At 46.7% G+C, this 12,885-nt stretch overlaps 1 protein-coding gene across 5 annotated transcripts in view; it reads left to right on the plus strand.

Moving 5' to 3' along the window:
- The window catches only part of LOC128887771 (nucleolar and coiled-body phosphoprotein 1-like), a 60,672-nt gene that overhangs the window by 25,084 nt on the left and 22,703 nt on the right, over positions 1–12,885 (plus strand). For 2 of the 5 annotated variants that reach the window (XM_054144082.1, XM_054144084.1), the window contains exon 1: positions 6,121–7,304. In XM_054144082.1, the coding sequence (XP_054000057.1) occupies positions 6,977–7,304 (328 nt within the window). In that variant the 5' untranslated portion in view covers positions 6,121–6,976. Of the gene's footprint in view, positions 1–3,787; positions 3,842–6,117; positions 7,305–11,051; positions 11,115–12,885 lie in introns of those variants that run through there. The other 3 variants (XM_054144083.1, XM_054144081.1, XM_054144085.1) reach the window with 3 other exon arrangements.

Consider the following 12,885-nt stretch of genomic DNA (forward strand, 5'->3'; position numbering starts at 1 on the left):
CTATGTTTAGTAGAGTCGATAGAGTTAATAAACATATCGCTGTCTGAACTAAAGCAATTAACTGTAGCAAAGGCACGGAGGACAGTATTGAGGCGACAGTATCTAGACGAGGGAACGTTTTGATGAAATAGATATGAGGACCTAGTGGTCCTGGGAGGAATGTGAAAGGGCACAAGTCCAAGAAGAGGTGCATAATCAATTATATTAGTAAGAAGCTTCTAAATGGCACTGTAGTTCTGATCAAGTCGACCCATAGGAGAGGAGGTTTTATATGAGAGAAAACGTAAGAATCTCCTTTGAATGCTTTCCAGTATATCGATACTTGATTGATTTTTGATAAACAAACGGTTCCAGAGGAACCGAGCGGAGATGCGTTCCCAAGCAAATCTCCGTTGCGTGTCGCGGCACGAATTCATTGCTCGAGGACTCCTCTACGAGGAAACAATTTCGCGTCGGGCTACTCTCCGGGACGTCGATCCAATTTCCGCGACTATTTTCTCATTAACTCGAGAAAGGCTGCGCGCCTCTTTTATATCGGTGACTCGAAGCGGAAAGGAGAATCTAATTTTCGTTGATTGATACAAAGGACCGTAGCGAGTCGCGATAACTCGAGACGCTCCCGATAGTAGGCCTAGGCGTGCGCAAGGGACAAAGCGACGCGACGCGACGCGACGTCGATGACTCATCGAGGCGATGATTCGAGTCAACGAAAATTCCGTGGACGCGGCTCGCTCTTTCCAAGAAAGCTTGCGCTTATCGGAACTCAAAATCGACTCAAAGTCGGTCATAGAAATATTGCACAGTGCACGATGCACGATCGTCGTCTCTTTGGCCGAGAAAATATCCGGGAGCCGTTAATTCAGACGGAGAAAGGCGTCGTGGGTTGCTAAACGATGAACAATATACGTGACTCACGGACTCGCCAGTCGTTTCCTTTATACGCGAGTGAATCGTTTTAGAAACGATCCGTCGAGTGTTCGGTAGACTTGGGCTCCGACTGTTAATTGCTTCGACCTTCGCTTCGACGCGTTCCAAGTGGGGTTTTCCGCAGCAGAGGAAGACGATTCTGGGTTAGGACGGAGTTTCGACGATGACGTAAAAAGGAAACTTATTTCTGCATCTTTGAGAAGAGTATAAAGTCGAAGGGAGGACGGATCGTGTCCTTCCCTTGTAAACTGGGTGAATTGGTTGGATCGTGGGTGGTTGAAAGTTTGCATGAAATCGTAGTCTTCGAGACTCGTTTGTCGCGTGGGCGGTCCGTCGAACGATCGAATTTGATCTAAAGGAGAGAATGTCTCGATAGACTTTCGAGTCGTGTCGCAATCGTGCGATTGTCGGTGATGCTAAATAGATGCGTGTCCGTACGGGTGTCAACGATTTCGAAACAATCGATCGATAAATTTCCAACGACTCGTTTTATTTTATAAACAGCCGTCGTCGGTCGCGCGATCGAACGGTTGTTGAATTTCCGTATTCCCCGAGCACTCGGATTTACTTTTGATTCGATGACCCGCGTTCCATCTTGTTCCGTATGTCGACGAGATATAATCTGGAAATAATTGTTCGATCGGAGGTCGATGCACCCGTCATCAAGTAAAAGCTCACCGAATACTTCCCGCTCGAAGACGATAGCGGCTCTCTAATTTAATTTGCTTTTATCATCGCTCACCCTATGCTCCTCGTAACTCTCGGGGGATCGAATTACTCGGTGAACTGCTCCTACCGTCGCTCGATTTTCGAAACGACTCTTTCGCGGGGCGTGTGCACGCAACGTATGCGTTGTATACGCTTGTGTACACTCATCTACGATGAGTCATTTTCTGTAAATCCCTGAAAACGCAGGAGCACTTGACTGGAAGAAAGGAGGGTAGAACAAGGAAAGGGACTGGGATAAAAAACTTGTTTTTTTCTCGTATTTTTAAAAAAATCTTCGTAACGGACGACAACGTGCTCGACAATCATCCGATATCGAATCGGATTAATTCGTTTTTCTTTGCGAAACGATGAACGCAATTAAGTCGCGTGGATCGTGAAAATGCATCCGGGCAACGACGGCGTTGGTAACGACCGGTGTGTGCTCCTGGGTTAAAGAAGTAAAAAAAGAATGGAACAGACTCCGTCCAGACTTCTCGTTTTTCCTGGTTTCCTCTGTACCCGGTGAAAGAAATATGTCAGCCGTTGTAGCGAGACAAGAGGAGGATTCACGCTGGAGGAACACCAGCTCGCTGGGCCCGGAGGAACATCGTCGTATTGCCTCTCCCTTTGTTTCCTTCCGGCGAATAATCACGAATACCGTGAAAAACCAGGAAGCAATTGCTGTGCCCCACCCGACTTTTCCCATTTCCCTGATGCGTTCTTTCTCCGTTGGAACGGTATTAACGGCTGCCTCGAGCTTGGAATTCGTCTCCCTTTCGGTAATTATTCGGCGGTCCATTGTTCTAGCCTCACGGTGTGATCGAATACGTTGATTTCGTTGCGATTCGTCGAAATAATTGTGGCCGGTTACGATGATTCCTCGTTTCTCGGGAATATTTTTTCAACGCGGAATATCCTGTGAAAGGAAACGATCGATCCTCAGTTCGCGTTACGGAGCGAAGAAAGGCACGGTGCGGACGGTGACTGGAAAAGGGGTCCTGAGAGGGTTGAACGAAGCCTTTCGCTTCACTCGAAAGGCCCTTCGAGTGTAGAGACGCAGCTATTTTCTACCTCCGGTTTCGTACGACGGGACGAAAATACACTCGATGGTACTCGTTTCAGAACAGACGTTTCTTAAATAAGCAGCAGCTAGCTGCTCCGGAAAGTCACTTCGAAAAAGAGAAATGCACGGGACGAAGCGTGCATCCTCTCTTCTTCTACTTCCGGGATTACCTCTGACGCGCGTACGCCACGAATGGGACCAACTATAAACTATAAATTCGAAAACCAGCCTCTACAAAACTGATGTTTCACGGAACGAATCGATGCTCGAGAATCGTTTGCGTCTACTTTTTCGACCGCAGCTTCCTCGTTTATCAGGGTTCGGAAATTTCTCTATGTTCCGAAAAACAAAGATGTTTCCCGACGTTAGATCAACCGCGCTAAAATATTACGTTTTCAGCGTGGATATGTCGCGTATCCAGCTTTTCTGTTTGCAGAGGAACGCGACATGCGGCTGGGTATTTATCTATTTATAGCCGGTTGCGAATATGAGAGGCACGAACCCGAATTACGCGGCGTGTTCTCTGTTTATTTTTTTCCTCGTTTGTTTTTTATACCGCCCCAGAATTAACAGGATCATCGGCGTACATGCTGCACGAACGTTTGTCGAATCGGAGACGAGAAAACTTTATTCGACTGGCGTGCGTTCGATGAAATGTTCCTCGTGAAATGTTTGGCTGTACAATTAAAATCGTAATTGTTGTTTGTTTCTAGTTGTCGTTACTGGAAATTTCCATCTGAACGATAATTTTGCCCATCTCCGGTTCTGACCCGACGCTCGTTTCGCGCCGGCTGCTTCCACGCCGTTCGTTCACTCTTTATAAATAGACGCTTGAAATTCTGTCGCGTCCGGGCGTGTCGGGTCGAGATCCACGAGGATCCTAGGACGCGGAATAGATCACTCGTCGCGATCCATTCGTTAGGCGCTCGGTTCCTCGATGTTTTCCTTGAGCTCTCGGGAGCTGAAAACAGAGTCGAATCCGATCTTTGCGGAACCGCAGTTTCACGAAAAGATGAGTTCCGCGAGGCTCGAAAGACTCGCTCGGATCTTGTTTACAGTTGACTAATCTTTTATCCGTTTCATTTGCAGATATTCGGGGCACGGCAACACGAACCACATCTGTCATGTCGGTTCCTATTTAAGGTGAGCACCGCATATTTAATAATAACGTTAACTATATCGGTTACGGCCGATGCGATTTATCGAATACCGATTCGCTTTGGCTGGAAGGCTCTCTCGTCGCAAAATCTCGCGTAATTGTTCGTCCATCGAGGACCAGGGAGACAAAAGGGGAGATCGTGAAAGGAGAAAGTCTAATATCACGGGTACATTGTGTCCTCGAAGGCGATCAAAGGTATCAAAGAAGGACGGTGTTTTCCATCGTCGTCCTAGGCCAGTTCCGGGACATTTAACAAACGCGATAAGTACAAATCGGCATTTTATTGCATTCATCGAGGGTGTATTTTTGGGTCTTTTTTTCCGTCTCTAGGGACTGGTCCATCGTCGAGTATTCGAACGACGAGAGAATCGATGGCGTCGTTATAAACGGTTGCGCGGCTGTAATTGTTCGGTAGAGCCGGAAGTATGTAATTCTGCAGCCGTTCGATAGCGAAGCACCTCGCGCATTCGATGAGCTCACGAATTACCACGATCGTGGCGCCAACTTTTCAGCTCTCCGTCTCTCAAATATCGATCGCAGACATTTTTCACGATCGAACTCCGCAGAATTTTTCAACGAGAGTAAAAGTAAATCCGAGTATCGCGATTTTAACGGCACCAATAAACGAGCTTGCGTTTCACTTTTCGAGCGCGACGATTAGGTCTCCCGGATAATTAATAATAAGTCTCGCCGTATCGTAAAAGGTATACGCGCTTTCTCCTCAAATACGGGAAGGACTTCTCTAGAGATGCATTGATTGCACCGTTCGTGTCTTATCGCAAGCCGTGTGCATACACGATGAAGAATATCCTGGGAAACGACGTTACGGGAGACGTTTTAATACACGCTTCGACGCAGAAGGCGTCGTGAAAGTTGTGCTAGGATTAATGAAAATATTAATTACGGAAAAAATTCCTGGCTGTGGCAGCCTCTCCCGGAGATGAACCGTTCCTTTATGCGCTCCGAAGACTCCGCCTCTGCGATATAAGTCGTTGGTGATTCACGCATCAGTTAAATATCATACGCTTTTTAACGATTGACAGTTAAACGTCGTTTAATACATATTATCGCGCTGTCGGGAATAATGAAAAGCTTTCACGATCGGAGATGAAAGCATCGAAGATACTCTTAAAGGAGTCCAGTGTGACGAATTGTTCCGAGAAGGATTTTACTCGACTCTGTGGGGATACTTTTATTCTTCTTGGGCGTGGTTGTTAAGGAAGAACAGATTCAACGGTTTCACGTGGTTTATTCGCAGAACGTTACTGCTATACCATATTCGGCATACCGTAGACACACGAGTGTCGCGAGCAAGAAACGTAGGAGCCCGCGTCGTCGCGCTCTCGCGCTTTCAGCGCGCAAATCAAATCATTACCGACTACAATGTTATTACGAATGAGGTAATCGTTGGCCAAGAAATTTGATAAACAGAAAAGTGAACAGTTCCAAGGAGGAACATTGATTCTTCGCAACTGGTACGAAGCTCGAATTCCGGCGTGGGTTGCGTTTAGCGAAAGTGAGAGACGTTGATGCCGAGAGAGGGGTAACGTCGTTCCACCAACGGGACAGCTTATGGCAGCTATGTCAAGGTTGCGGCAATCCCTCGGCTTTATCTAACGAACTTAGCTAGGTTAATGCTAGCACGCGTTGATTGCTCATTCGTCGAGAACGCTTGCATAAAATTGTTGCCGGTACGTTCACCTCGTTCGTTGGTTGCAAACTCTCGAAATCGCTACGGATTTTCATTGATAACGTAAAAATAAAGCTTTTTTCAAAATTCGAGATAAACCTTGGAATGTTGAAGTAGCCCAACGAGAGAGGAGAAAAGTCGAAGCGTGAAAAGTGCCCTCGTCGAGCCCAGATACCCTTTTCCCGGGTAACATTTTCGTTGTTTTCGTTCGTATTCGTCCACGTAAACACTAGCTCTCCGTTTGATCCGACGCCGACGTATAGAAGGATACGACGAACGAAGCGGTTAAAAAGCAGAGGGGATTTAAAGGGTCCCGTGGCTCGAGATAGGTGTAACGCGAGTCGGTGACGATACCTTAACGAGAACCGGCAGCATTAATTTCGCCATCCCGGCAACCTTGCGCGTCCCGCTGCGCTGCACGCGGAGTCGACGTGGTCGTCAGCTGTGCGAAGGTCAGGGTCGTCCAGCAGCCGAGGGTGCAATCGATGCGCGATACCGCCTCTCTCCAGCACCCCTCTGCTCGCTGCAGTTACCATGGAGACCATCTCCTGACCCATTGCTACAGAACGGAGCCCGTCGAGTCGACAGGAGAGTGGCTGACTGCATCGGGTGACCGTCTCCCGACGAGAACGTGCCGCAGACAAGGAACAGGGACGCGCGGAAGAGACGGAGAGACCCCGTGCGACCGTTTCCGCGACTCCATCACCCTCCGCTCTGTTCCGCTCGAGCAACGGAAAAATTACGCTTTCCTTTATCCGTCTCGGCGCTTCGACCTCAACTTCCCAATGGACTTTAATCTCTTCGAGTGAGATCATCCGGGTACTCGAGGTGCTTCTTTTCGACCCTTTGGCGAACATGGCGCGAGTGACCTTGCCCTCCGACGAATGACGGAGAACGGAACTTAGACCAGCGTTCAAGTGTTTCCTTGGGATTACCGATGGAGATGCGACCAGCGACCTTGAGCGAGTGAAACGGAGACTAGGAAGCACCATGGAGGATAGAACTTAGCTAATCAGTATCGTTAATTACGCAAGTGATACAACGACGTAGCATACGAAGCAACAACGAATTAATTCTTATTCGCGCAACGAAACATCGAGCACCGTTGTAAGCTGTTTTCCTTTGCTTTTGTCGGCTTAATATCTACGAGGTAGGCTCGATTCGAGCAACGAATTCGGTTGTTAAAGTTCCGGGAGGAGAACCGGTCGCGGTCGGTCCGCGCACGCACAAACAGGAACAACCAGAGGCATTGTGCAAGGTCGGTATGAACGGAGACTAAGGTCAGCTGACGCGAATCGATATCGCCCAATTGTCTCGACATAGTTCCCGTCGTACGTTTCGCTCGTGATTCGTCGAGTCTCGAGGCGGGAAAAACAGCTCGATCAAACGAGACACGGGATTAGGAAACGGTGACGTTGGAGGCTGAACGATGGAGGGCTGGAAGAGTTGGAAAAGGGCCGAGAATTCCTTTCTCGCGGCATGGTATCAACGCGTCAGAGAATCTTATGTCGCTGCATGGTTCTTCGGGGTGTTTCAGACGAGCAGGATGTCGACGAGCACCGCCACCGGTGGCGGAGGAGGTGGAGGAGGAGTCGGAGGTGCCCTCACGCTGATGGGCTGCGTCAGGGAGGCATCGCCTCCTCCACAGAATCATCATCATCATCATCATCATCACCAGCAGCACCAGCAGCAGCTGCATCGAAACCTCGGCCTCGCAGAGTTTTCCGCGCAGAGCAGCGTGGATCCGCTTCCAAAAGGTTCGTATACGTTCACGTTCGACTACTCGAAATGATCGTTAATATTCGTTCGGATCACGATCTACGCCGTGGATTTGCCATAAATGAATTCACGTGTCTCGACGTTTGTTCCATCCTACAATTGGCGTGCAGAGTTTAATTAACTCCAGAAGCTGGGGACCATCGTATCCCCTAGAAGTTGGGGACGCATCGCGCAGTTAGATTACTCGATGTTTTATGCATTTCTAGCTCCATCGATTCAAAATGTTTTCGAATTAACCCAGGGAATACTTTGATAGACGGCGAGCGTATCGCGATGGATAGTTTTAGTGCCGCGGAAATGTTAAGTAAAATTGCGTGCCGACGGCGACGAGTCTAGACCGTATCGTTAGAGAGCGACGTTTCGCTCGAGGATCGCATTTTCAAGGTCTCAACCGTGGATTACAACGTCGCAAGTAAACGAACCGTGCTATGAAAAACGGATTTACGTAAACGTCGCGCTCCCCACGAATCGCTCGTATACTCCATCGATTCTGCAATTCTCAAGGAATTCCAACCTGTGTATTCCATCGAGATGGGAACACGCGACTTGTTCGTCTACGATCTTCCGACGCGGTATTATTTATTTACTCCGTGGACGTTGCCTTTGAAGTTAGCCCGTTTAAATTCCGATGCGAGTATGAAATTGTAATGGCTTTGATAACGGTGATTCGAATGTTTGCTCGGTAAAGGGAAACTGGATATTTTGCGAATTCTCTACTTGCTTTGTCGATCGCGTACACGGCTGTTTAGAAAATCCCGCTAAAATGTTTTTGGCTCAGACCGAGGAGCTGAGGTGAAAGTTTCCGGTGCGACTCACTTGAAGTTCCCGTTCTTCCATGCGACGGGAACGGGAATAATGGACGCGCGGTCGCAGCGAGTTATTAAAGGGTAATCCAGCGGAGTGCCCTTTATTCATTGTCGTCGGAGAAACGTGACTTCGTTGCCGTTATACTCGCGGGACGTTGCGTTTCCGAGAGGGTACAACGACCTCTTTATTTTCATTAGCCTCCGCTAGATTACGAGACTCCGGCCTAGATTAGCTCTCGTAAGTTAATATCTGAATCGGCCGGGTGATTAGCAATTAACTCGAGCTGCGCTTTCGAGACGCTGCGGGCTCGCTATGAAAATGGATCGCTGCCTTGTAACATCGAGCTTTCATGCTCGTGCCGTTTAACCCGAGGACTTTTACAGTCCGATCTAACAAGGGAAGGCTCAGAAGTGATACTCACCGATTGCAATGAAATTTGGTAGAGCGATGGATCTGTATCTAAAGTAAGCGTAACTGTAATGTTAGCCGCAGATGGCTAGCCATTTTTGAGAAAAGTTAGATTAACACGTTGATCGTCCATACATGGGTGACAGGGATTTTCGCAAAGGTATTTTGAAGATCAGATGTTAAAGTAAACAAGTCTGGATAGGATTTGTGAATTGTGACAAGGTTGTAAAACTAGATGCTAACGCGACCTTATTAAGCTTAGCATTGAACACTAATAGACAATAGAATACTAATAAGAAAGCATCTCGAGTTGTTAGTAGATACCAGAAAGAAAGGCCTCGAGTGCAAAGGGTTAACATTGCTTTTAGACCATATTATAATGCATATATAATCTAAGAACAACGTAATTCGTGAAAAGTGAAAAGAATGTTCTCTGCCAATTGGAAGCGATCACGAAGAATCACGAGTCACTGTGAAAAATCATCGTGATTGAATCACGAGTGATTCGAAAGTAGCAGTTCACGCCATCTCTACTTCTGAGCCTTCCCTGTAAGATTCGTAGTTCGATCGAAAGGTCCATGGGAATATGGGACACTGCGAATTCCTGCGAGTTAGATCAAGTTTGTCACGCATTCGGAATCGATCCGGTTTTGCATTCGATTTTTGGCTGTAGCGAACGGATAAACGTTCATAGACGACCGAATCGATTGGAATGTCATCGGAACGGGACGTAACAGCGCGTAGTTTCGGATTATCCGCTCGACGATCCCAGATTGGAATTAGGCAACGCGCTATTACGTAACCGTTAACAAAATTGCCACCGTCGTACTTCACGGGAACGTAGCAACAGATGTTTTGTTGCCTTCGGGCAGGCAGACTAGAACGATTCGCGCGTGACGTTATTTTTCACGCATGACCGATGTCGCCGGTCGCTGATGCATGGAAAGAACGCTCGCGGAGAGTGTCAAGTACATGCAAAAGAATCATTTTTTTTTTTTTTTCGAATCTGCGATTTATCGACGACACGTTTTTCGACCGCGTCAACGGAGATCTCGAGGTAAAATAGAGTTTTTAAACGAAACTCTGGGAAACGAGCACGGATTAGGATGTTCCGACGGAATCTTTTTATCGGACTTAGCGTGCTCGCGATTGTTGTCGGTCCAACGCTTGGGAATCGCGTGGAATTTTGATAAGGAAAGGTGGTACCCACGCGTTGTTGAGCAAGAACACACGGCTATTAACAGAAACGGTGAAACCAGGTCATGGCCAATCTTGGAATGAATGGCCACTCGAATGCGTGTATCGAGTTACCGCTGCGTCGCTACTTATCCATGTATTATTGAATTTTCTCGTCAGCTATCTCGTCGTTTCGCGCGAAATCGAACGCTTTTTGGGGTAATATGTTTAATTTCAATAAAAACTGGATAGGTTTTAGCCTTCGTTGGTATTTGAACGTATCGCCACGAATTTCAAACAATTTCCGAGGTGTTTAAACATAGCTTGTCGTTTTGACAACAATGTTCAAGTCTACGGAGATCGGATTGCGGACTCATGGCATCGTGTTCGGAAATGTTACTCCAAGAAGTGTCTGATTTCGCGTGGAATGACCCTGTCGCGCGGTACCGTTCACCGTCGATGGAGCAAACGAAAACGCATCGTGAAAGCGTGAAAAAAGTACATCTCGAATTGAAATGTCGCGTGTAACAGAAGAGAAACTCGCTGATATTTAACTCGGAAGTTTTCTATGATTAAAGAGAAACGTTGCCGCTCGTGTTTCCAGTATCGACCGTCGCGAAAATCCTGTCGTTCTCTGAACTTCGAAGTTACGGTATAACGCGATACGGAGAGCGAGAGCGATCATTATTTCACGAAATACGTGGAAGTTGAGCAGATGGTACATCGAGTTGCTAAATATACAGTGTAAGGGACTCGAGACAGTCTGCCTGAATAATTGGTTTACCTTCGACGACAGGCATTACTGCATCGAACAAGTCTCTTCGGATTGCAACAGCTTCTTTATCTAACCGAATCAATTACCTAACTTTTATTCCAGACGTTTAAAATATCGATAATTTGTCGCTTAACCAAGTCCAGTAAGACTCGTTCGAATCAGCATCGTTTATCGCCAAATGCGAACGAGTCATTCAGGTGCGATGGCCTAGCGTCTCGGATGCTTCGCTCTTTTAACGTAGAGCGACAAATCGGAAACAAGCCACCTCGATCTTTTCTATTTTAAATGGCAGGACATAGCGTTTCTTACGAATGTTCGCGACATCTTTCTCCTCCTATTGTCTAGAATAGCGAAAATATTATCGCTGTTTGCAGCGAGACTCCCCGTAATCGATATTTCTCGCGAGATTGAGCCCGTAATTATCAGTCTCGGTAGATTTTTCACATTTAAGGAGTTTTAAATCGGCGATAGAGTTATCGCGTTACAACTGCGTAATCTTATCGTCATCTTTTCTGCGTTATCGAACCGTCAACTTCGTCAGTTCCATGCTGTACACGGAATTTACGAATGCACGCGATGGATTCAGGCCGATACACCCTACAGTATTTCCAGAATTACTTCGGTAATATTGATATATCATCTACATGTATCGTCCTTTTCGCTCATATGTTTTGTTTCATATCTGTAAGTTGCAACGCGAAGTGTATCGTTATATTGACAGACGTTCACTGCCAGACCGATACTCTTGAACGTTTCTACCGCGATTTAATTTTGTTTGCAGACTTTCGGAAACTGCGTAATGAAACATTTATTTTGGTATTTAGTTTTGTAACTTCGTCAAAATTTTAGAACTTCATTTAAATTCATTTTCTATGACACTTAACTTTCAGAATTACCAGTTTTCGTTTCTCAGTGAAACGCACTGTCGCCGGTATGTGGGTGACGTGACGATCAACGTGTTAAAAATCTTGAAAGTGTTTAAAATTAAAATGCTTGAACAACGTTTCGCGAGTAATCTCACTGGATAGTAATTTCACGGGAAAGGCTTTTCGCAATGACACTCCGATAAAATCTCGCCCATCGATGCATGTCTTTTGCCTCATAGTGGTATCATCTTCGTTACAAGAAAAAAACTTGCGGCTGAAAGGAAAATACGTGACTCCTCGACGCAGAGAACGTAAAGTGGATCGGTCTAGAACAAAAAAAAAAAGTAACCCTTTGCCGAAACTATAGCCTCGAAGAACAGACTATCGAGCCTTTCTCGCGCGTTTCGCGCCTCCAATCGTGCCTAAGGACGAACGGAGGGTGTCGTTCTACCCTCTGAATCGCTCTCTTCATTTTTGCCCTCCATTCTTCGTACCTTTTCGACGATTGAAAGCGTCGAGGTGCTTTGCGCCGGTGCGGCCCTCTCGTTCTTCGGATTTTTCCTTTCACCTTGGACTGCTTTGTTGGCCACCCTTTCTTCCGATACGCCGCAATTAAAAGGCATCCGTGCGTTAACGAGTGCTACGTCGGTCTCGAGGGTTCGCGTTATTTGCTTATCCCGCAGCCCTTGTGTCTCCCGTCTTCCGATAACGCGGCATTGTTGTTTTCCGCGGTGCACCAACCTCGCGGGAAAAATCGCTGTTTCGCGCAGTGGCGAATTTAAGCTTACCGGGACCTGACATCAATTACACTTCTGCACGGTGGTTTCTGGTATTATTCGATAACTTTTCTAAGTTTTCTTTGAGTTGTAACTCGTTGAAAGAATCTATTTATTCCAAAGTAATTGTCCCTACAAACAGAGGCCCGACTCGATTAGTTTCATAGTACATTCACGGTCTGTCTAAAAAGAAACCGAACTTTTGCTATAAAAATAAAAAGGTTTAGTAAAGTTTTTACACACACTGTTTATTTAGTCAAAATAATCTCCCTCTGCGTCAATACAGCGTGTAGACCGCGTAATTAACATTCCGAAGGACCTTTGGAGCTCCTGTTTTGGTAGCCCGTTTAGTACGGCGGTTACAGCGGCCTGAATCTCCGAAATATTGCTATAACGTGTCCCTTTCATTGGAATTGGCATCGTTACCTTGGATCATTCAACCTCGTATATCTAGAGGGAGATTATTTTGAGTAAATAAACGCGTGTGTGGAAACTTTACTTGTACTTTTTTCTTTTTATAATCAAAAGTTCGGTTTCTTTTTAGACAGACCGTGTACAGCCCTTCTTGTTGAGACGCGTTTGCGCGCAGCAGACGATGATGCTTTTCTGGCGTGTGTCCCCGCGGTGGTAGTCCGATCCTGAGCGTCGAGGATGAAATTGCTTCGACGGGAAGTGGGTCATTGGAGGGAACTGAAAAATCGTTCTCCCGCGTGGAAATCCGATTTTCCTCGGCCGAGCGTCAAAATTGTTC

Source organism: Hylaeus anthracinus, unplaced genomic scaffold (assembly GCF_026225885.1).
Source record: "Hylaeus anthracinus isolate JK02 unplaced genomic scaffold, UHH_iyHylAnth1.0_haploid 11989, whole genome shotgun sequence".
Classification (NCBI taxonomy): Eukaryota; Metazoa; Arthropoda; class Insecta; order Hymenoptera; family Colletidae; genus Hylaeus; species Hylaeus anthracinus.